General features: G+C 33.3%; 2 protein-coding genes across 2 annotated transcripts in view; one reads left to right on the top strand and one right to left on the bottom strand.

The window, feature by feature from the left end:
- Window positions 1-6,900: 6,900 nt before the first annotated feature.
- On the bottom strand, window positions 6,901-8,695 carry LOC129230102 (vacuolar-sorting protein SNF8-like). Its single transcript, XM_054864500.1, has one exon. The coding sequence runs from the start codon at window positions 8,592-8,594 to the stop codon at window positions 7,854-7,856; it is 741 nt and encodes a 246-aa protein (XP_054720475.1). The 5' UTR covers window positions 8,595-8,695; the 3' UTR covers window positions 6,901-7,853.
- Window positions 8,696-8,937: 242 nt separating this feature from the next.
- LOC129230101 (valine--tRNA ligase-like) overlaps window positions 8,938-24,764 on the top strand; it is an 86,005-nt gene continuing 70,178 nt past the window's right edge. Inside the window, exons 1-3 of the mRNA XM_054864499.1 lie at window positions 8,938-9,082; window positions 9,227-9,275; window positions 24,344-24,462. Of these exons, the coding sequence (XP_054720474.1) occupies window positions 8,978-9,082; window positions 9,227-9,275; window positions 24,344-24,462 (273 nt within the window). The 5' untranslated portion in view covers window positions 8,938-8,977. The remainder of the gene's footprint in view (window positions 9,083-9,226; window positions 9,276-24,343; window positions 24,463-24,764) is intronic.

Here is a 24,764-nt window from a genome sequence, read left to right as displayed (position 1 = left end):
GTACGTGTTCATATCAAAAATAGTATCAATAAACCCGACTTTTCACAACAAAGAATCACTCCCTGTTAATAGGAGCACTTGAGCGACTGACTTTGCTCATACAAAGGAATCTAAGCGCATCCACTCTCCCCTGAATGTAATTTGATCTTTTCAATTTGAAGGGGGGGGGGGTGTGAATCGTAAGAGGGGATAGGCATAGCGGTCAAGTGTAGTTTCTCGAGGTCACTCGAAAGAAAGATAAGGAGCTTCAGTACTATTTCCAAGTTTCAAAAACTGCGATACCTTATAAATGTTATCATTTATTGGGGGGGGGGGCACAAATATTGAGCTTTTTTTAACACCTAGGGCAGATCCAGCTTCTGGTTTTGGAAGTACTTGTTATCAGAAAGGGATCAAAGTAATTTTCGGGCACAAATAGGGGGTTTAAGGTCAACGAAATATGTCATCAAAATGCAGCTTTAATTTTGTCGCTTACGGAGAGGAGGGCTGGGGGTTAAGACCACCAAGGCACAGCCTCTAAATCTCCGCTTGTATGTACATAAATGCATAGTTTTAAACCTTTGTATCCTCTATTTTAAGACACTTACCGTTTAAGAGATATTTGTGAAAAATTGATTTTCTGAGCTTCGACCTTGAATAAAACGTTTAGCTCCACTGGGATTTGTTGGGAACGTTTGAAATTTCGTTTATAATGATGTCTCTAATTATTTCTATGGTAATTTCATAGTCAAATTGCAATATTTGGACAAAAATTGGGATTTTAGGATGAATTTTTAGAAATTTGAGTCTCTGAACTGCAGTTTTAGACTTTATTTTATCGCTTTAGGGAGAGGGGGGTATGACCCCTTGACCCATCCACTGAATCCCCTCCCGTTCGTGCATAATTATCTATTAATTATCTATTAATTTTCAATCTTTGTATCCCCTATTTTTACACTAACACTTACCGTTTAAGAGATAGTTGCGAAAAATCGGTTTTTGACCTTTGACCTTGAATAAAATTTTTAGCTCCATCGGGATCGATGGGGACTTCTGACACTTCACTTTAGTGTTGTCCTTAACTATATTTGTGTTAATTTCATAGTCAAAGTACCAAATAGGGGTTACAAATAAGGGGTCTAAGGGAAATTTTTTTTAAAAATATGTCTCCAATGCCATTTTAACTTATATTTAGTAGCTTTAGGGTGGAAGGTATGACCCCCATGACCCATCCTCGGAATCCCCACTTGTTTGTACACAATTGTATACCTTTTAAACTTTGTAACCTCCATTTTTTCGCTAACAATTATCGTTTAAGAGATATATATGAAAAATTGATTTTTTGACCTTTGACCTTGCATAAAATTTTTAGCTCCACTCGGATCGATGAGGACTTTTGACATTTCATGTATAATGATGTTCTTAAGGTCTGTACCAATTTTCAGCTTTATGGGAACTTTTCCGAACTTTCGCTTTTTTTTGGTCTATTTTGACCGGGCTATTTAGTAACATTTACAGAAGACTATAAATTGGTTATAGTTTTATTGTATTTTTACAAAAATCTCAAACAAGGTATGTATTATGAACATCTGTTTATATTTACAAAGAAAAAGTAAACCAGTTAACTGATAGGAGGACATCACAATCAGAAGTTATATCACACAAACAAAGCTTTCCAGGCCCGTGTCCAGATTTTCATAAAGGGGGGTTTTTTAATCTTTCTTGGGGGGGGGGAATTCAATCCCTCACAACCTTTATTAGTTTTACTACAAATTATCGATCCCAGTATGACGTTTATGCACTTGTAAGTTCTGCTGTAATCTCTCCCCCCCCCCCTCTTCCCCTAGAAGAATAATTCTGGCTGCTCAAGTGACCAAAGTATTCCTTCATTTTACAGGTTCACTTTTATCAAACCTTGTTTTGTTCTTTTTAATTAAATCTGTTAACTATGCAGTTTATTGCAACAAGTATTAAAAACTCTCCACGAATTCTTTTTATGTAAGAGAATGCATATCAGATTTTATGTTCTGAAATAAGGCTTAGAACGAGCGTATTGTAAATGCAAATTACATTACTAAACACAATCATAGCTGCAACACATGCCAAATCCATCATTACCTCCTTACAATAAGCAATATTAATGCTTTGTATTGGTTGATAATTCAACGGTTCTAACAACCACAGTTTTTCCAAACTATTATTTCAGTCGGCAAAGCTATAACAGTTGTAAATTACATAACATTTGAATGTTATGCAAATTTTTTTAAGTTATAAAAGAAGAAAGAAATGCAAGCGTTTAGGTCCAACTGAGTTGAATTAGAGGGGAAAAAATACAGAATTACTGAGTTAAAATTACAGAAAAACTTCAAAGAGAAAGGGGGGGGGGGAGTAAATGTTAAACGCAGGCTTTCACATTAAAGTTAATTTAAGTCGATCGTTTTCTTCATTTGACATACTTTTTTTTTTTCAATGGGAGGGGTTTAACCCCTAAAACCCTCCCCTTGGACACGGCTCTGAAGCTTTCCATTTTTTTCTTTTCACTTTTTTAAAAGAAAAAAATCCTGCAAAGCCTTTTCTAATGAATTGATAAATAAATCAGTTTTAAAATGAGTAATACTAATTTTATAAGATTATGTAACATAATGACTGCATTCCAATAAATTTCTGTTTTGAATGAATTAGCAGAATTTTTATAGAAGAGATGACCTTGACATAGACCAGCAGCTCCCAACCGGTGGTTTGCAAACCCCTGGGGGTCCGCAAGAGGTTTTCAGGGGGCTAGCATATATCATGACTGCATTCCAATAAATTTCTGTTTTGAATGAATTGGCAGAATTTTTATAGAAGAGATGACCTTGACATAGACCAGCGGCTCCCAACCGGTGGTTTGTGAACCCCTGGGGGTCTGCAAGAGGTTTTCAGGGGGTTCGCGAAAAAAATATTGTAATGGCAGAGTTTTAACATGCCTGTTGTTTAACATGCATACTTGCTGACATATTTTACATTTGAAGAATTTAGTCTCATTGCAAAGTGCTGGTTTTAGTGCTTTTATTGAGAATGATAGCCCTGAAGCCATCATGCTGAGAAAGCTGTACCTATGAATACAATGTCCTCGGATAAAAGAATTTGAAAGCGTTCATTTCCTCAGAAGCTTTTGATCGGAAAGATATATTAAACTTAATGAAAACATTACATGGAGCATATGCGAGCATCTCAAATATCTTGATGTTTAGTTTCTTTACCATTTGAGTCCGACGAAGAGATATCACTCTTCTCTTGTGTTGAGCAAAAATGCATAGAAGTGAGATCACGCTGTTTGTTGCTTCACACTACATAGACTACAATTTACTTCAAGCTTAATTGTCGAGAATAAATGGCTAGCAAACCCAAAAATACCACGGAACGTATGAAAAATTAAATTACCTTAGAAACTTTTCGTGGGTGAAAGTTTGGCAGTGTGAGGTTTACACAGTAAAAAAAAAATCAATGGAACCATGCAACTTAATTTGTGCTATATGTAAATAAGGAATTAATGAAACTTGTGTAGAAAATTCCTATTGTAGTAAGTGAGCTTAGAAATATTTGTTTTGTTAAAAATTACCTTTTGTGCAAACAATAGAGTAAATGCGTGTATTGAAAAATAGACACTCTATTATTTTTTAAAATACATTTTACACCGCACTTATAGCATAATTACAAGAAAATTATTCAGCAATCAAACGATTAATGTACGCAGTATATCTTTATCAAAAAGCTAGGTTCATAGTCCTTTTTAAGAAGACTTAAACCTAGAGATATTTCTCATTTTACTGCAAGAAAAAAAGTTCATTAGTTGAACTGAGACAGTTCCCTGAAAGGTATTTTAAAGATCATTCTTTAAGTGACTTCTGCTTTAGTGATAGTAAGTGTCATGAATATACCCTTCTGTCAGAAAAACTTCAGCCAAACTTTGAGTCTCTTAGTTCCACAAATATCCCATTTTTTTAAAAAAAATTCAAGGTTGATTAAAACTCAACACAGAATAATCAGTGTTTATTTTTTGGTGAATTTGTTTTGCATTTATTTTTTGGCTATCATTTTAGTTTGTAGTAGTATTGATAATTCTATATTTTGCAATTATGTCTTTGTTCTTGTTATAAACTAGGGAGCAGAGAATCAAACTTAAAAAAACCACCTTCATTTTATTGTTTGTGTGTGCACGCGTTTTTTTTATTTTGCCTGTTACTTATTACCTACTAGTGGTACCTGCACGGCTTTGCTCGTAATAGAAAAATTAAAAGGTCTTTTGGTTCGCCTGTGTATTTACAAATAATGTATGGTGAATTTTCTCACCAATTGGCTTGTACCCATGTTACGGTTCCACGTTATGATAATTTTGTATCTCGCCAATTGGGTTGTGCCCATGTTACGGTTCCACATTATGATAATTTCGTAATTTACTCGTCCATCTTATGATAATTTTGTTCTTAGAATTGGAATAGAAAAAGAACCACATCGAATTTTCGAAAAATTGCTTCGAGGTGCACACCCCCATGCTACAAACTAACTTTGTGCCAAATTTCATGAAAATCGGCCGAATGGACATTTAGGTGCTATGCGCGTCACAGAGATCCTGACAGACAGAGCTTTATTATTAGTAAAGGGTACCCAAGCGGTTCGCCAACTTCTTTCAGAGTTTGGAAGGGGTTCACAAAGGGGAAAGGTTAAGCACCACTGACATAGACAGTGCTTGTACTTGGGGAAAAAATATAATGGGTGGTAAGACATCAATTTATTTTCAATTTCCTTCATTTTTTAAAATAAAAAACCAAATATTTCGATGGGTATTCCCCCCCCCCCTTCCACTATAGCACAGCATCCAGGTATGCTTACTACCAAAGACTATTACTATTTCAATCCCAAAACATATTCTTTAGAAAACTGACCATCAAAATGTACTAAATAATGATTTCATTAAAGTACTCTAGAAATGAATCATTTAAATTCAAATTTGAACCTTCAGAACATTTTAGAACCTGGAGGATCGAATAATGTTTAATTTAACATTGAGCTATTTCATTTTCATTTGTACAATTTTAAAACCATTTATGCATTTTATTTAAAAAAAAACTTATGCATTACAAAATTGATTTAATTCTCAAAAATTTATTCAAAGTTTATGAAAAAGACATGGCATAAGATTTCTTATGTGAACAGAGAAAATTGCAATTTGATCTGTCAACAATTTGATATGTTTGTTGATTATCGAATTTGAAGGATTTTGAAACATTGGTTATATATTACTAATATGCAAATTATAGAACATAACTATTATGTAAATTATAGAACATAAGTTGTTAGTCTGGCTTACTTATTAATTCAGCTAACGTCCAGAATTGAAGGAAACATAAAAAAGCTTTTGTTGCAGGCACTACAAATGTTTCAAATAATTCTTTAAGCCTGATGATAAAAAATCTTGCAGGCTTGAGGAGACACTTGAAATGATTTTACAGTATATAGTTAGCAACCCTTAATCTTTTTCCAGTTCCCCATCACATGAAAGAATATACTGATAGTTTTATAAGTTAAACAACAGTGAAGGTTATGGGAAGTCTTGTAAAATTCAAAAATAATATGCAAACCTTTTTTGGTAACTTTTGGGACAAAAAATTTAGTTTTGTCTTATAGGACGCATTGCTTGTTGGCATCATTCATTTTATTAATTGTTAGCAAGTTTGGTCAAAGCAAAAAAAAAAAAAAAAAAAAACTCTAATTAGGGGATATTATACATTATACTGTCTTTTTTTTAAATGCACCTTTAAATAACACAAGTCTTGCAACCAGGGTTGGGTTTTGGACTGTCCAAAACTGGTTTAAGACAAGATAGGTGGTTTTCACCGCTCAAAACTATGCTAAAGCATAAGGCTTTAATCTAATCAATTCATATTATTATCAATTCACATAGATATTAATGAGGTTTAATTAATGACTATTTGATTATATTTTCCTCCAAAATGTTCATTTAAAAATATTTTACTGAAAAAAATTGCAAATAACTATTACATAAGACCTTTCTAATGTAACAGTTGGTAGAGTTATGAAAGGAAATTCACAACACTACCAAGACAACTTATTTCAGTTCCATTTATAACTCAAAGGAATGTTATTAAATGTGCAATATTTAGGTGCAAAAAAAAAAAAAAAAAAAGCTTAATTTTGTAGATAGTTTTTGCAAATAAGTTTTACTTGATGTGTTAAAGAAAATTATTTTTTAAATCATAGATTAAAGAACAAGAAATTGATGATTAAGCACTTCTTATACTAATAATAAAGCTGAAAGTCTCTCTGTCCGGAGGATGTCTGGATGTCTGTAGGATATCTGTAGATGGTCTGTGACGCGCATAGCGCCTAGACCCTTCGGCCGATTTTCATGACATTTGGCACAAAGTTAGTATGTAGCATAAGGGTGTGCACCTCGAAGCGATTTTTCGAAAATTCGATGTGGTTCTTTTTCTATTCCAATTTTAAGAACAAAAACTAACATAAATGACAAAATGATCATAACGTGGAACCGTAACATGGGCACAAGCCAATTGGCGAGATACGAAATGATCATAACGTGGAACCGTAAGATGGGTACAAGCCAACTGGCGAGAAAATTCACCATACATTATTCGTAAATATACAGGCGAACCAAAAGACCTTTTGATTTTTTCTATTACGGGCAAAGCCGTGCGGGTATCACTAGTATATTATAAAACTTGTACTATTCTTTTTGCAGTTCATATTTTTAACATAATACATTCTGTAACTACAAAAAAAATGTATTTTTTACATTTAAGTCAATTATTGCACTATATTATGAATTGCACACATGCATAAATATCAAAAAATTTGTATTATAGGGGAAAAAAAAACCTTCTACATACAAATTGACATTTTTAATGAATAATTTAATTTCTACGTAATTACATTGAAATGAGCTACATATACACTTGAATTTTCACATTGAATAAATACATTAAACAGCTTAAAAAAAATTTTTTTTTTGACATATTCTGTTCTGTCTTTTCTCACAAAAAATAGTTTTGGACACGAGAGTTTTGAATAGGATGGTCAAAACCTTGCCAAACCTGCTTTCATTTGCAAACAAGCATAGGGAAATTTGGGTTGAGTACTATTATTCAAAATAAATAAATAAAAAACTCATGTATACAAATTGAAATTTTAATCAAGAATTTAACTTCAAAATCAACTGCATAAAAAGTAGAATGTTATCATTGAATGAATGTTCAATGTAAAACATTTCTTTGATACATTTTATTCTCTTTTTGATGTTTTCTCACACAATACAATTTTGTAAAAATATAGTTTTGAATGCTTTCCGACAGGACGGTAAAAACTAGGGTTTCTACCGTAGTGCCCAAAACCTTGACAACCCTGCTTGCAACAAGCTCCATTAATTGAAAAAAATCTGCCAAATAAACACATGAGCTATTAATCTATTTCACTAAAACACTAACTTGCCAAATTAGCTAAATGTTCCATCAACAAGTAAGGTAACCCACCAAATAGATATACAAGTCATAAATAAACATTAAAATGTAAAATTAGAAAAAGAGGAGCAAACATGGTGACTATGTAAAAGTAATTCTTTTTTCAATTGTTGCCAAGGTAGAAAGTAAAAAAGCTGGCAAGCCTGTCAACATACCTGATAACAGGAAAGTACCCATACATAAATAATGATACAATTGTGAGGTTTTTTTCTAACAGTTAGTTATTAGTCACAGGATTCACCTTTTTCAAATTCTAGAAAAACATTCAAAATACTTTATTTTTTAAAAAACTGCCAATGTATAGTTCACACTATTTTTGGAACAAATAACAACACAGACTTATGACACTTTCTGAAGTCCTGGAAACCAGTAACAATACTCCCCAGCGAACTGTTCATCCACCCATACAAGTCCTTCTCGAATTAAATCATCAACAGAACGCTGAGCACGCAATTTTTCCCACCCAAAGTCCTCCATCAAACTAGAGAGAGTAACATATCCTGTGACACTCGCTTTTTGAATCACTTGCGTTTGATCAATGCTCAATTCAGCTGGCACAGATTGCACAATGTACTTTTTTCCACAAGCGATCGTCCTAAAGCCCTCTCCAAGAATTTTCAACTTATCAATGGCGCGAAGAAGATCGTCATAGCCTATATCTTCTTGTTTCGAAGATATTTTCCTCGATTTTAGCACGAGCTGTTGAAGATCTTCTAAAGGTAATATGCCACCATTGCGGTGACGAGTAGCTAGGCAAACTTCAACTATCTGCACTCCAAGCTCGTAGTAGAAATCTCCCACTCCGAGCATATTGGCCCAAAATCCTTTACTGGAAGCTAAAGGATCTACACCAGTGGCAGCACACATTTCTTGAAATTGTTGACGAAATTCTGGATTCTTTCGAATTTTGTTTTTATACTTGGATGCGAAGTCTTGTAAGTTCGATCTAAAAGTTTCCATCTGCTTGGTCATTTGCTGCAGCTGATCATCGGCGATTTCGGAGCCTTTATCTTTAAATCTAGCTTGAGCAAGTTGCTGTTTTTGAATCGCTCCATATCCACCAACTCCTCGACGACGCATGTTCAAAGTTTTTCAAATAAACAATGAACAAAAGTGTTAAAATATTGGATTATACGTTCAGATGGTTCAGATTTTGGTTAAAAGTCCATTGATGTTTACATTACGACGGAACTGCTGCCAAAGTATAATAGCATCTTTTCATTATCAGCTTCATCTCTCTTACAAATTTCATCTTCTTAAACTAAGCTTTTAAAATTTTTTCGAAAAGGTTTCGGAGATTTTAATTTCATAATTTTTTATTTATAATACTGTTTGAATAAAGAAACCTCAGAAATATATTTTTTCCTGCTGAGTCTCAAATATAAAAAACATTGACTCAGTTGGCAACATAGCCTCGTAGTATGTGTTTGTAAACAAATAAATTCCCATTTGCATTTTTTAAAATGTTTAGTGCAAATATTATAAGATTTTGTAAAACCAGTGGTAAATATTCAGTCAAAAACGTGAACAAACTTTATTCACACACATGGTATTGCTCAAAATGCTGTGTAAGTTTTACCTACTTCTCATTCTTTTAATTTTATGTTAGTTAAAAAAATACTGTGGAGCCAAAATTTGTTTTTTATGTTCCATCGGTACAATAAAAATTAAGCATTTTAATGAAATATTTTTAATGTGCACTTTCTTTACAGTGCTTTTGTAGCGTTCCAAGAAAGAATGAATTAACAGATTTTAAAAAAGGTAAATATATATTGTGGATTTGATTCCGTCTTTTTATATAGCTGATTGAAACCAAACATAAACCGTAGAGTACTTCTTTAAGTCTTGAAGATTTTGAGGTCTTTAACAACAATCAGGAGCTTTCGAATGGGAAGTCAATGTGACATCCGAAAAATTTCTTTATTCGGCAAGTTTCCTGGAACGATATACAAAAGATTTTGAGACAGTACTTCAACATTTCAAGTGTTCTTGTTTTTTTTCCCTCATTTTCCTCCAAACTCTTACGTAATTACTCTCAGCTCATAGGGTTTATGAATGTCTTACTGAAATTTCAAGGCTAAAGCAGATCCAAGAGCTATTCAAAAATAGTCTTAGGATAATTAAGGGGTCTGAGGACCTTTAACCTTCAAAATTTTTGACTTTCTTTAAAAATATATATGTTATGCATAATTTAATTCTGAGCAATTTGATACCTTAATTTATTACCATATGCAAAAACTTTTCAAGTTATCGTAAGAATACCTAAACTTTCCCCTTAGAGATTCACGTTTACAGCAGCTGTTTAAGTCTGTTTTTCTCAGGTGCTGGTTTCTCGTTTTGTGCCTACATGATAATCTCAGAAAGTTTCTTATATATTTCATGCATGATTGTCTGGTTTATTTTTATGATCTGAACCTAAGTGGGAACTAATGTCATATGGGCGTGACTTTTTCCTTGGCGACCCTTGGCAACTTTTCCTGTCAGCACCAAGAAAACAATGTATGACGACATATATCATACATTGTTCTTATCAATGTTATTTTAGCGCCAACAGGAAAAATTCCAATAAAAAAACATGATCAAAGCACTTTAGAACACTATATATATATATATATATATAAACAACATGAAACCACAACAAAAAACATCGCGAATATACGCTTCAAAAATACCAGAAACTAGAAAGTTTTTGTACAGAAAGAAAAATTATTAGAAAGTATTTAAAATGCTTAAATTAACAAATTACTATAACAGCACACCAATGAAATATGTACCAATAGAAATAAAAGCTATTTTCCAACATGCATTTCATCGAACAAAAACTTTTCTCATACTCTGCTAAAAAAGAGCAAAGCGGTTCAAATTGCGATGTTTAAAGCGGAAAACATCCCCAAAATCAATAACTATTTCTGCCTTCTCCCCCCTCAAGAAAAACGCTTAGTTACTCAAATTTCGATGTATAAAAATTAGAAATGTCTAAACAGAACATCCCAAACATAAATACAAAAATACCATACATTAATTTGCTATCCACACATGCTTTCAAAATACCTGTTATATTTTACATAAAATAACACCTTCATATTTTTATAAAATGCTAGAGTCATTCTTATTTTCAGAAATTCAGTACCTAAAGGAGGCACGTTTATAGAATAGGTCTAAATACTTCGTGGCATTGATAAGAATTAACTTTTAGAATAAAATAACCATACTATTTTTTGTAAAATTAATTTACATGCAATTAAAATAATGTTAAAAACTACAAGAGACCCTCAAGATTTTGTAAAAACAAAGAATTTCAGAGGTGAGAGTTTTTTTTTTTTTTTGAATTCTAAAAAAAAGAACTTACCTTTTTATGGTATAAATCCTCACACTCAGTCTGAAACAAAATAACATATGACAATGGCTACCCTGCAGATACACACCAAGTTTTAGTTTACTTTTAATTAACGTTCAAGTTTGATGAAACTGGCATTTTCTAATATTTATTCGTCAAAAGACGACTACTGAATTAAAACTAGCACAAAATAAGCTTTCCTGTAAGGTATATTGCACGAAAAAACAAGAATCTCTCCTGCATGAAACTGATAACAAATAAACAAGTTTGAACAGTTCTAAGATTGCCTTTCGGTGCCAAACACAGGTTAGTTTCGGCAGGGATGCCATGCTCAAAAAATGATCGCCTCATTGGCAAGAAAAATATTTCAATTTTGTGCAAAAAATTGGATGTCGCCAAATGGGGGGGGGGGGGGGAGGGGGGAGGGGTTATCATATCTGTACCCCTAAATTTTAACTAAAAATGAAATTTAATAATAATAATAATAATAATAATAATAATAATAATAAAACAAACAAATCCCACAAAATTTTGGATGATCTTGATATTCTAAAATTTCAAAGAAAAAAAAAGGTTGAGATCATAAAAATAAACCAGACAAACGTGCATGAAATGTTTTATGGAAATATGTAAGAAACTTACTTAGATATCATGCATGCAAAACAAGAAACTGGCACCTGAGAAAAAGAGGGTTTAACAGCTGCTGTTAACATAAATCTCTGTGGGGAAAGCATTTTTGTGATAACTTGAAAAGTTTTTAGTGTATGGTAACATATAAGGTATCAAATTTTTCAGAATTAAATTATGCATAAAATATATTTTTTTCCAGAAAGTCAAAAACTTTGAAGGTTAAAGGTCCTTAGACCTCTTAAAATATGAATGAAGATATTAAAGAGAGATAGAATGAAAATGCATCGAAGATAAAACAGATCCAACAGTTACATACAACTTCATGATGCATCCAAATTTTTGTATAATGGCCGAGATCAATTGTTTGCTAATTTTTTAATCTTTTTAATTTTAATGTAACCATGGGCTTCGCGGCCGGGGGGGTCCGAGAGGTCCGGACCCCCTCAATAATTGAGAGTCAGACCCCCATAAAAATTTGTATTTGTTAAGATAAAATCCATTATTTGGAACTTATTACTGTTTTAATTCCAAGAAAGGACGATAATGCACAGTTACATAACACATAATTTATTCTGTGAAATACAGTTGTGAAATGTTAAATTATTAGATAATTGAGTCGAAATGAACTTTGCTTACACAAAAGGAAAGCAACTGTCTGCAATGAAAGCTTAGAAGCAAAGAATAAGCGTTGCTAATTTTAAGGTGCCTAAACTACTTCACAGCAAGTCCGTAATTTGGAATTTTCACGGAGGGGCGGGGGAGGGGAGCAAAGGATAGATACTCAATGCATATTTTTTTCAAAAAAAAAATATGTCGAAGCTAGAAGACAGGTTTAAAAAGGAACAAGTAGATGACAAACGAGCAAATACAATAAAAGTAAAAAAAAGAAAAAGTATTTCTTTTTTTTTTCTAAATGCAATCTTAAAATATAATTTAGGAGCATCGAGATTCTGTCTTATTACATTACCTCGCCTGGGCGACCGAAGCATGTTTTAAATAGGAAAAACAAAAGCTGAAATACTGCGAGAAAGATTTAAAATATTGTAATGAAATAATCACAACAAAAATTCTAAGTACTTGAATGTTCGAAAAAAAGGTAAAACAAAAAATTTTATTAAGATAATCAGGAGGCATGATATTTATAATAAAGTGAAAAAATTTTGACCTAATGTATAAGTGTTAACAAAGGCGTACCTAGCATGGGTGACAATCGGGGCGGTAATTTGTGGTGCGTACCTCCCCTTCCCCCCACAAACTTAAAAAAAAAACTTTAAATAGTCTATGTAAAAAAAGAAAACATGAAATTCATACGATAGGCCGTCGAAAGGTCAAAAAAGTAAAGGTGTGTATGAAATTGGTGGCCTTTTAATTATGTCAAACATATCTCAAACACAAGTAAAGATAATGGGACTTTTTTTTTTTACAGGAACTCACAACTAGGCTTAAGTATTGACAACATGAACCTAATCCTGAGAATAGTGTTCACTCCATGATGAAGTGAAGGAAAAGGAGGAGGGGGCGGTCAGGGGCGTAGCTAGACCCGACTTTCGGGGGGGTTTCTTCTTTTACATATATCTTAATATATAACTAGTATGTTGTGGCCATTACGAAACTTTCTTCTATATTTTTCTTTTTTTTTCTGATCCCTCCCCATGCTTGACGAGGAAGCAATATTCCCAACAAAAACGAAATTACACATGCAAAAACTTGACGACCATCCCAATGTCTGAATTATTGCAAAAGCAAAGCAAAGAGCGAAAATTGAAAGTTATTTTAAAAGCCTTGCTTGAATTAATTACAAATATTTTATTTGTTAACAAACATAAGATGGCAACAGTTAAAAATTTTAAATCATTGAGATAATATTTCCGATCATTTCCATACAATTAAAATCACGAGAAATACGCAGACGACAATCTATTACGATTTATCTTTCTTATTGTTGCATTAATAAAGCTATTTTTATTCGCAAAAAAAAAAAAAAAAAAATCAACACCTCTTGGAGCGATTGGCGTCAAAATTGAACCAAAGCCTGTTTACGTATGGATTCACATATATTCCAAATTTCAACCAGAACGTAGCATTACTTCTTGAGATAGGGTACTCACAATAGGAAAAAAGAACGCGCGATTGCGCTACCCCCCTTTTTAGCTGTTGACACCAAAATAAGATCAGCTCTTATACCCACTAAGGGCTACTTGCCGATAAATTTTTCTTTCATTCCGTTCATTATTTCTTGAGATACAGCAGTCACAATTGACGACAAAAAAACGTTCTATAGCTCAACCCCCCGTTTGGGTTATTGACACCAAAATTGAATCAGCACCTGTTCCTGTTAATGGCAACATATGGACCAAATTTTGTTTGATTCCGCCAGTTACTTCCTGAGGAATAGCAAGCACGCGTAACTCAAAAAACGTCCCATTGCTCCACCCCCCTTGGAGGAATTCGCGCCAAAAACCAATGGGCACAAGTTCACATACGGGCACATATGTGTACCAAATTTCGTTCGATTTCATGCGGTAGTTTTTGCTGTAGAGCGGCCACAAAAAACTGGTCACACACAGACAGACAGACATTTTCCAAAAATAGTCGAAATGAACTCAGCACACCTCAAAACGTTCAAATCCTTCGAAATTCGAAAATTTGCACGAATCCAATACTTTCTTCTATATATTAGATATAGAAGAAAGTAAAAATCAATGTCCTGAGATAACATATATACATATATATATATACATATATATATATATATATATATCAACGCACAGCCGAAACCGCTGAAGCTTCAGACTTGAAATTTTACAGGCATGTTCGCATGATTACGAAAGTAACCACTAAGAAGGGATTTTTTGAAATCTCAATTAGTTCAGGAGAAATTAATTAAAACCTCTTAATTTCTGCGAAATTAAAACCTATCATATTGAAATTCAAATTCCTTATTTTCGAAGGCTTTCCTCCATTCAAATCATTATTCAGTACTTCATCTCAACTTTTGGTCGATAGCGAACTATAAATTTGATATTGTTTTTGTTTCTCACGTGATTCTTCGAGGCTTTTCTCAAGTCAAATCATAATATTTCTGTCTTTTGCTTTTATTTTTTCAAAACTAGAAACGTAGTTTTTAAGAACATCATCACAGGCGGACTATCCTTTTGAAGTTAGAAGAGTGCAGTTTCCTGTTAAAGTTTGCTTTGCAATAACCATTAATAAGTCACAAGGACATACATTAAAAGTAGCAGGGATCGATTTAAGAGAAGACTTTTTTCACACGGCCAATGTTATAGCACCAGGAAAAAAAACTAAAAATGTTATATACAAAGAAGTTCTTGCTTAAACATAGGTTTAACAAAATAAAATGTGGATGGTCTGTGTTTGCAAAGATAATCAATACTTTAAAAGGATCGTTAATAACAGTTAAAGATCGGTTACGGACAAGGGCATATATATAAGGAGTCCAGGGACCCCGGGATCCTCCCAAAATTAGGAAAAATTATAGGTAACTAGAGGACCCGACAGACGTTGTTCTGTTCAAACTTTGTAAATTGAAAAGTAGAAAAATTTCAATAAACTATCAAGTGTTTGAACCGTTTTGTTGAAAAAAATAAGTAAAAAGAAAAGGTTTTAAGCTGCTTGGTGTCAGAATGCGTATATTTAATACAACTTGATTTATCTAATGCCCACTGAGCAGTTGTTTTATTAACTATTTTTTCTCCCGTACTTGATGGTTTGTTCTTTCAGCCATACTCAAAGGATAAAAAGCGTCCTCAGATATTAAGTGTAAAAAACTAACTACCCATCTAAAACAAACGGGAAATCCCGTTGCAACATCCCCCATATGAAAAAGAAGAAAACAATGAAAAAGATATCGTATAAAAAATGATAAAGGTAAAAACAGTTCTCTGAATAAGCGAAAATCACTCATCCCTCCCCCACCCCTAACGATGTAAAATAAACGCTTTCTTCAACTAAAATGACTAAAAACTCTTTAAAAACGAAAAGCAACTCTTTGCAATTGGAAATAATTCGCCAAATAAACAAAATATACAATAAATTACATTAACAGTAGCTTTAAATTGTAAACAAATGATCACACAACTCTATTGTTTACAGCCAAAGTCGCCAAGCCACCACGTTACTGTAATCCAGCCGATAAGTGAGCGAAGCCAACTCCGATCGATTAGCGCTCCGATCTTTTGAACGAAAACTTTTTAAACTTCATATATTGCCTAATTTGTTCTTTCCACCAAAGATAAAGATCGTCCACTGCACTGATCTTTTGTGTACAGAACTACCCTGTTGTAATTTATCTGGACGAAAATAAAATTTGTTTCGGCTTTAAATTCCATCATTTTATCCTTTAATAATGTACTGATTAATTAGATAATCCTTAAAGTATTTTTGACATTGGTGCCAAAACTCAGATGGATTTGAGCCGAGAAACAAATGTTGCTAAGGTACGGTACTTTCTGATCATTTGGTTAAGAAAACCTAAAGCACCGATCCGGTCACATGGTTCAACTACGACGACAGAACACACGTTTTGCGTGAACCATCCAGTACTTTACTTTAAAATATATCACGGGACCTAAAATCGTTGCTTTTAAGAAATGGAAAGCTTTTCATTCTCTCTCTACGTTTTATCTATTCTCAATTGACATATCACAGTAGGAAATTTCATTCCAAAAAGCAGAACTGGCTTTCTTATTGTCCTTTGGCAACAGGTTAAATATTTATTTCAGTTCTCGCTCAACAATAGGTTAAAATAAATATTAATCATTTGGGAGGTATAACCATCCAATGTTCAAATTAATTAATTAATTAACAAAAACGTTTCCGATTCGATCCATCGCGCTTCGAAACCATGCTTGCACACAAAAAATTTGATCAAAATTGATCCAGCCGTTTAAAAGCCTTATGGTGACAAACGTCCGCACAGAAGATTTTTATATATTAAAATAAGTAATTATTATTACAGGGGATTTTCGAAACTAGGTGCACCAAGCACTGTTAACCCCAGCTAATTCCACTACCCGAGCAATGCCGGGTACGGGAATGCTAGTATATATATATATATATATATATATATACAGGGTTCGTACGGGTCATGGAAATCCTGGAAAGTCATGGAAAAAAATTTAGCGAATTTCAGACCTGCAAAAGTCATGGAAAATTGAAATTTTCGTTCCAAGTCATGGAAAATTATTTAAAGTCATGAAAAAATGTCCTGGGCGAAGAGAAAGTAACAGTTGCTAAAAGAGCATCAGAAATATTGAGTGATTTAACAATCTTACATATTAACCCTTCAAGCGGCCGTGACGTAAAATTCCTTCACACAGAGATGTATCGAAGAGCGGCCGTGTCGAAAAATTTCGCCATGAATATTCTTCCATAGAATTTTACGCCGCAGCCGTTCTCGGAGCAGAATATTCAAGGCCAAATTTTTCGACACGGCCGCTCTTCAATACATCGCTGGGTGAAGGAATTTTACGTCACGGCCGCTTGAAGGGTTAAAACTGGAAAATTGAATGATCGCAAAAACAATTCTGAATTTTGAAATCTCATTACATCCACTATTGTCTTTTTTTTGCAATGTGATTTTACTGCTTGGACATCACTCGTTTTGCATTTACCATTATTTTCAAGACTTTTTATATTCTGTAGTAGCGAACTTGCACATTCTTGATTTTGCCACGCCCACTAAAAAAATGCAATTCAATTGCATCCGAGTTTGTAAAAACTTTATTTCTAAATTTATCAGAGTTTATCTCAATTTGTTGAAAGTTTTAGAAAATGTAGATCTTTATTCAGGTGATAAAACACAGAAATAGGGGAATTCTAATACTCTAAAACAGTACTGCCCAACATACGGCCCGCAGAACTAATCCATGCGACCCACTGCTACGTTCAATGTCAGGAATCAAACCCATGTTCAGGAATTTCCGAACCTATTAATTTATATGCATTTGAAAATGTGCAAATAAGTAAACAAGTACATTTGAATCAGAAGATTTATTCGCTACTGAATGTTTTTCTTTCTTTTTTTTAAATATAAATATTTGGTTTAGAAACATGAATTTACTGAAGAATGGCTTTTCTTTAATGAACCTAAGTACTGTCAAGCTATGTGTATGCTTAAATGCACTGCTGATGCTAAAAGGCAACCTTTGAAGCAAATTTATTGAAACTTAGTTTTAATGACTCATTCAATCTTTGTCCCATTCATTATCATTTTACCTGTTTATAAAGATTATTAGACATTTAAGCATCGTTATATTTCATTCACTGTAGTTTTACTAACTTTACTAAAAGTTATATGATGAAGACAAATAAGAATAGAATTTGTTTTTAAGTGTACACTGATATTTTTTCAATCTCAAGTAAGTGTTTCGATGAGGTAGAAGCATTCACGTAGAAGTTTCCTTAATGTTCATTTCCAAAAAAATTCCAGTTTGAAATTAAATAGTACTATTCTCATCATGTAACAAGGTCATGAAATTTTTTTATGAAGTCATGAAAAAGTCTTGGAAAAGTCATGGAATTTTTTCATCCGAATAGGGTATGAACCCTGTATATATATATATATATATTTAGTATTAAAGAAATGAGAGGGAGGTGTATCTTACATACTTTGGAAAGGGGTGACCCTATTCCGATACTTGTGTCGAACAAAACAAAAGCAAGGAATTTTTTATTTTTTTAATGCTGTGGAAAATTCAATTTTTTTTTTCTTTTTTCTTTAATTTAAAGTGAAATTTTTTAGCATTCTCTTGTCAAAACCAGTCTTTCCAAATCAAGGGGAAATCAAATATCTGATGAGCGTGTTCCGTTCATTTCAGCGTGACTGCTTAATTTAGAGGCTAACACACATCTACAAAAGCTGGCATCCCTGAAAGCTAATAGATACTTCCATTTCTGCCTGTAAATTGGATGTTTGACTTTCAATCTCATCGGTGGTCAGACTATAAAGACTACTTTTACTAACTTAGTTTGCACTAAAAGTATGAAATAAAATAAAAAAAGACTTCTTGAATTATAACCCACTAAAAATAAAATTGCTTTTCATATCGTTATATTTATATGTTGCTTTTTATGTATTTACATTTATGCTAAATCTAAAGCAGTTAATAAAATTTGAGTAAAAAAAGTTAGGGAAGAAATATAGGCGGTAGAAAGTTATTCGCTCAAATGCATACCATCTGTTCTCCTCTCAAGTCTTTGTTTTTAATTTTATTAGCCGCTTTAGAATTTACATAAATATCTATTTGAGAGTGCAACAGCAATTTTCGGGTTTTATAAACAGAAGTCTTTTTTTTTTCTACTTTTTAATCCGAACCAAGCTAATAGAAATAATCTAGATTCATCTCGTTTTTAAACATTTTATTCATGTAATGCTATGCAGTTTTTCTTTTGAATTAAAATAAAATTACCTTCAGAAGGGTCCGATGGGACTGATGTTGCTTTGCAGACTGTACATCGTTTTCTTCAGACGACGTTAACTTTCTCTTTTTAGAGCAATCCTTTTCGTCATTTTAATTTTTTTTGGTTGAAAAAAGCTTGTTATCGGTCTTGCTCGCTTCATTATGCAACAACTTTCACTTAGAATGTACTATTTTAAACAGACTGTACGTTTCCAAAAGAATATGCAGTAAATACTGGATGAAAAATCAATGTGATTGCAATGGATACTCTGGTTAGCAAAGGTCGTTTTGACTATGACCTATGACACACACGAGATCATACCAACAAAAACCTCTATCGTCTCGAATTTCGGTTATGCTATCATTTTCGGATTCAAAGCCCAATGATCTTTAAAGCAGCAAACAAAAACATTTTCTTCAACTCAGAAACAGAGGAATTGTCTTCAAGAGCTGAGGAGGCAGTGGAAAAAAGGGAGAAATGCGTTCCACGAATAGGCTTTCCAGGAAGATTAACTGAAGGACAGTCGTTTCGCGCACTTTCTTGGAAGAAGAGTAAAGGGGTGAAATTTACAGGTTTGAAATGTTAAGATGAACATTTCAATTTCATGTTTAAAGATCATTCAAGTTAAAAACCATTTCGCTCTGTTATCCGGATTAGTACTGTTCTTTGGTAGCTCTCTTTCTTAAAATTGTGATTCCTTAGAAAACCGAAATGATAGGAGTGAAAAGAAAGTATAAATTTTTTTCAAGTGATGAAAAAAGGAAAATTGTAGAATACTGACCAAGTTAGATTTGCTGCAATTGCTAACCTCAAGAGCATAAATAATGAATCAAAAAAAAAAAAAAAACTAGTATGTTGTGGCCATCACGAAACTTTCTTCTATATTTTTCCTTTTTCTGACCCTTCCCCATGCTTGTCGAGGAAGCAATATTCCTAACAAAAACAAAATTACACATGCAAAAACTTGACGACCATCCCAATGTCTGAATTATTGCAAAAGCAAAGCAAAGAGCAAAAATTGAAAGTTATTTTAAAAGCCTTGCTTGAATTAATTACAAATATTTTATTTGTTAACAAACATAAGATGGCAACAGTTAAAAATTTTAAATCATTGAGATAATATTTCCGATCATTTCCATGCAATTAAAATCGCGAGAAATACGCAGACGACAATCTATTACGATTTATCTTTCTTATTGTTGCATTAATAAAGCTATTTTTATTCGCAAAAAAAAAAAAAAAATCAACACCTCTTGGAGCGATTGGCGTCAAAATTGAACCAAAGCCTGTTTACATATGGATTCACATATATTCCAAATTTCAACCAGAACGTAGCATTACTTCTTGAGATAGGGCACTCACAATGGAAAAAAAGAACGGGCGATTGCGCTACTCCCTTTTTAGCTGTTGACACCAAAATAAACTACTTGCCGATAAATTTTTCTTTCATTCTGTTCATTATTTCTTGAGATACAGCAGTCACAATTGACGACAAAAAACGTTCTATAGCTCAACCCCCGTTTGAGTTATTGACACCAAAATTGAATCAGCACCTGTTCCTCTTAATGGCAACATATTTACCAAATTTTGTTTGATTCCGCCAATTACTTCCTGAGGAATAGCAAGCACGCATAACTCAAAAAACGTCCCATTGCTCCACCCCCCTTGGAGGAATTCGCGCCAAAAACCAATGGCACAAGTTCACATAGGGACACATATGTGTACCAAATTTCGTTCGATTTCATGCGGTAGTTTTTGCTGTAGAGCGGCCACAAAAAACTGGTCACACACAGACGTTACACACACACAGACAGACAGACATTTTCCAAAAATAGTCGAAATGGACTCAGCACACCTCAAAACGTTCGAATCCGTCAAAATTCGAAATTCGAAAATTTGCACGAATCCAATACTTTCTTCTATATATTAGATATAGAAGAAAGTAAAAAAAAAATCAGGGACCAAAAAGCAATAAAAGATTTCTTCTTGAAAAAGATATGCTTAAAGTTTCTTTTACTGTCAAAATGATTCCTTAAACTCTCAATAAAGCACTAAATAATGTAATAATAAAATAAATACCTAACAAAACTAATAAAGAGGAATTTTAATCAAGAGCCCACGTTGTCTTTAGTATCGAATTCAAATTTTCACCATCATATTTCAAATTTCTATAAAAAGTCTCTTAAAGCCCCCGTATTTCAAAACGTCTTTATCTCGATTTTTTTCTTTAATGTGAAGTCGAATATACAGATTCGACTGTATGCAATATTCCCACTGCGCGGCTCATAAAATTAAACATATTTAACAATTTGCAGAATCAATGACAAACAAAGGCTGCATATACGTGGATTTAACAAATCAATCTCATTTCTAAAGCGAAGTGTCAACTTTCACTCAATTATCAAAAAATTGTCGCAGCAGAGGAAGGCGTCTTTATGCTTGAGGGTCACACATGGAGCAGATTTTCAATGGCATTGGGGGGGGGGGAGCGAAATGAATTTTTGACCTTTGTTACTCAGGAAAAAGTCGTTTTGATTTTTTTTCCTTTTTCTTCTTTTTTTTTCTTTCTCTTCCCTCTTTCTCTCTCTTTTTTTTGAGACTAACGTTTCGGGGGGGGGGGGGGGGGGTTGTCCCCAAAACCCCCCCTTTAGCTACGCCCCTGGGGGCGGTTCGGGAGTTTTCCCCCGGATTTTTTTTAAATTTGCAGTCTTAAGAATATACTTTAGCTTCATATTTTTCAAAAACTTGAAATTTTACATTTCACTTTGGGTTTCACCCTACATACGGGTGACACCCGAAGGGTACCCGCCTCGTCCCGTCCTTAAAAGCAACGTCTCTGGTGTTAAGTATATTACTCCAGTTCAAAATGTTAAAAGTGCTTTTACTGAAGTCGCAGACGTATTTTAAATAAATATCCGGCTGGAAATTGAAAATTTCTCTATAGAAAACCAAAGCACCCTTCAGGACCTCATAAGAGGTCGCCTAAAATTTTGTTTTGGAAACTTCCATTTTGAAAGCAAGGGAGAGTATCTAAATACTATTTCTTCCCTTAACGTCAGCAACAATAGCCTACAATTGCATATTTACAATTTCATTGTCGAAAAACTACCAGGAGAGGGCCCTCACCGTAATATTGGAAAAACGCCCATTGCCCACTCCCCACAATCAGAGATCGTCTTGACTTTCGTCTTCAGGGCTTCAACTGTGAAAATATTTGTAAGGTCCCTGAACTTTTCTTCCTAATCAAAGAGCATCTAAAACTTCGACATTTATACCTAAACTTTCGAAAAAAAGTTTCGGAAAGAAGTCTTGAAATTCCTTTTCTCTACACCATCGAAAGTCATCTAAATTCAACTTTTTCGGATCTTCAACTTCAAAAAACTGTTTGTTCCCAAACATGACCTACAATTGTGTTTTTAAAACTTCGATTACGGAAAAATTCCGCAGAAGGCCCCCGAATCTCTCTTCTCTCAAACATCACCAAAAATCGTCTAAAACTGAGTTTATAAAACAATAATTTCGAAAATATTCCGGAGAAGAAACCCCCCATTTCTGAGTCAAAATTATGCTTCAGTAGGTTGACTAAGCTCAAAATACTCAAAAAGTGATTAAATCCTGTTCTCTTGTGCTAACACTTCATTAGAAAAAAATTGCAGAGAGGAAAATAAACAGTTATTTTTATCACACATACTGGCGAGGAAAAGTTTCTTTATTTTGTGTGTTTATGCTGATAAGGATGTTTCAGTTTTTAATATTACGTATTAAATGACAATGCTAATCCATTTTTACTATGTATACAATTTTTTATCCCCTTCTTTTTTAAACAGCTTGAAATTAGCAGTGTTAAAGTTGGTCCCCCCCAATAAATGTTATCCGACGACGCCAATGAATGTAACTATCAGTCCCATTTGATAGAGTGCTGTATTAAAAAACTGAACAGTAAGTTTTAGATTTCAACAATATTGATTTTGGCAATGCTATACGAACAAATAAGCACCTCGTTGTTTTGACCAGTTTGTCGAAAATTTTTGGGAAATGAGCTATGACGTGCCTATAACGGAAAATTATCATCTTTATCTGGGTTTTCGTTAACTTTTGCAGTTTATACAAAAGTACTAATTTATTTCTGCTGAAATTTAACCTTTCACCTTAATTCAATAAAATTTGAAATCATAGTTTCGAAAAGTAAATATATGGTAGCATTAACCTTGAAATTTGAAGATTCTGGAAAGAAAACTAATAGCATTGAAAAGCAGGCCTAATATACCTCAGTTTGTGAATGTCGCAGGAGGTGACATTCAAAAAGAGTTTAATTACACCAAATCAAACCAAATTGAAAGAGAGACAGAAAAAGCAAAGAAATATGGAAGCTGCTATCTGCTAGAAATTTTTCAGTGTGATTCTATGAAGAGAAAAAAGCTTGCAATTAATATTGAAATAAAAATAAGAGTTTTTATTTTAAACTTTGATGTCAGTTTTAAAATTTCTGATGGCATATGATGCAGTGATGAATCTATGTGATTTTTTAAAATTCAGGACAAATCTCGAAACTGCCACCCTTGTCTATTTTCTAGTTTTGTATTTAATGACCCGCCCTCCCCCCCACAGGAGTGGGGTGAATTTGCCTTCCCTCACAAGTTGCTGCCAGGGACAAGGGCTCGCTGCTCTTAGATCCGGAACTGAGCATATGCTTATAATGATTTTAAATTCTTCTATTCTTTCTCAAAGTTAGAATTTAATTAAAATTTCTAGTTTTAACTATATTTATAGATAATCTAGATGCATGCATTGATCCATTTGCTGTGGATATGTGCATCACTCGATTATCATTAATTAATTTTATTATTAACTTTTTACTTTCTTGAAAATTTGTAGATAAATTAATGAAAAAAGTTAACCTTTTGTTTTAATTGATTTGATTGAAACTAAAAGGCACTTACCTATCCAGATCCACTGTGTTTTTTTTTTCATGAGTTTGTGTGCACAGATGCTTTATTTTTTGCTTGTTATAGTTAAACGTTTTTTAAGGCACCAGCTTTTTTTTTTTCTGATATTTTTTTCAAAGCACATATTTATGTAAGCACCAAAAAATAAGAAAAACAGCTTAAAATCAAAAAAGGTTTTTAAAAATTCTCCCTCAAACTGCTTCATAAAGAAGACTATTTTGTGCATTCATCAACATTTAATTTCAGTTTTGACTCTTGTGAAAAAAAAATTATTTTGCAAAATTACCTTGAAACTTGGACACTGAAAATAGATAAATAAATAAATAAAATCCGTTGGTGTAAACGGATTGGGATGAGACACACCGATTGAAAATGGGTTTGTTGCGTTAAGTGATTTAAAAAAAAAATCCTTTTCAAAACTCATTCACTGAAATGATGTATGATTTCAAAAATTTTTACTAAAAAGGATATTTTAATGAGCATTTTAATTGCAGATATCCTTGGCCCTTACCCTGCTGCTTATGAACCCAAAGAGGTTGAAAGTGGTTGGTACGAATGGTGGGAGAAGAACAAGTTTTTTAATCCTGATTTGAATTCAAAACATCGAAAAGAAGTAAGTCATGTTTATTTATGTTAAGCTATTATTTATTATTGAAGCCCAGTGGCTCAGTGGTAGCGCTTTGCGTTTCAACACCACAGACCCAGGTTCTATTCTTAGGTTGGGCATCATCGACTCAGCCATTCATCCCTTCAGTGGGTCGATAAAATAAGTACCAAGCGTGCTTAAGAACTAAACCCTGGAGGTTCCTTGTTTGGCTGACTACCTAATCAGAATATCTGCCTAGCACCCCAGAGCCTTTGGTCAGGAAGACTCAGATGGGTACAGTAGGCCTTGGTCCACATGGGCCGTCTTGT

This window comes from Uloborus diversus, chromosome 9 (genome assembly GCF_026930045.1).
Source record: "Uloborus diversus isolate 005 chromosome 9, Udiv.v.3.1, whole genome shotgun sequence".
Taxonomy (NCBI): Eukaryota; Metazoa; Arthropoda; class Arachnida; order Araneae; family Uloboridae; genus Uloborus; species Uloborus diversus.
Note: the sequence above shows the minus strand (reverse complement) of the source record. Positions and strands in the feature narration are given on the sequence as shown.

What these genes read in the sequence shown, in the direction of transcription:
- LOC129230102 (XM_054864500.1), bottom strand. Translation starts at nt 8,594, where the DNA reads ATGCGTCGTCGAGGAGTTGGTGGATATGGAGCGATTCAAAAACAGCAA.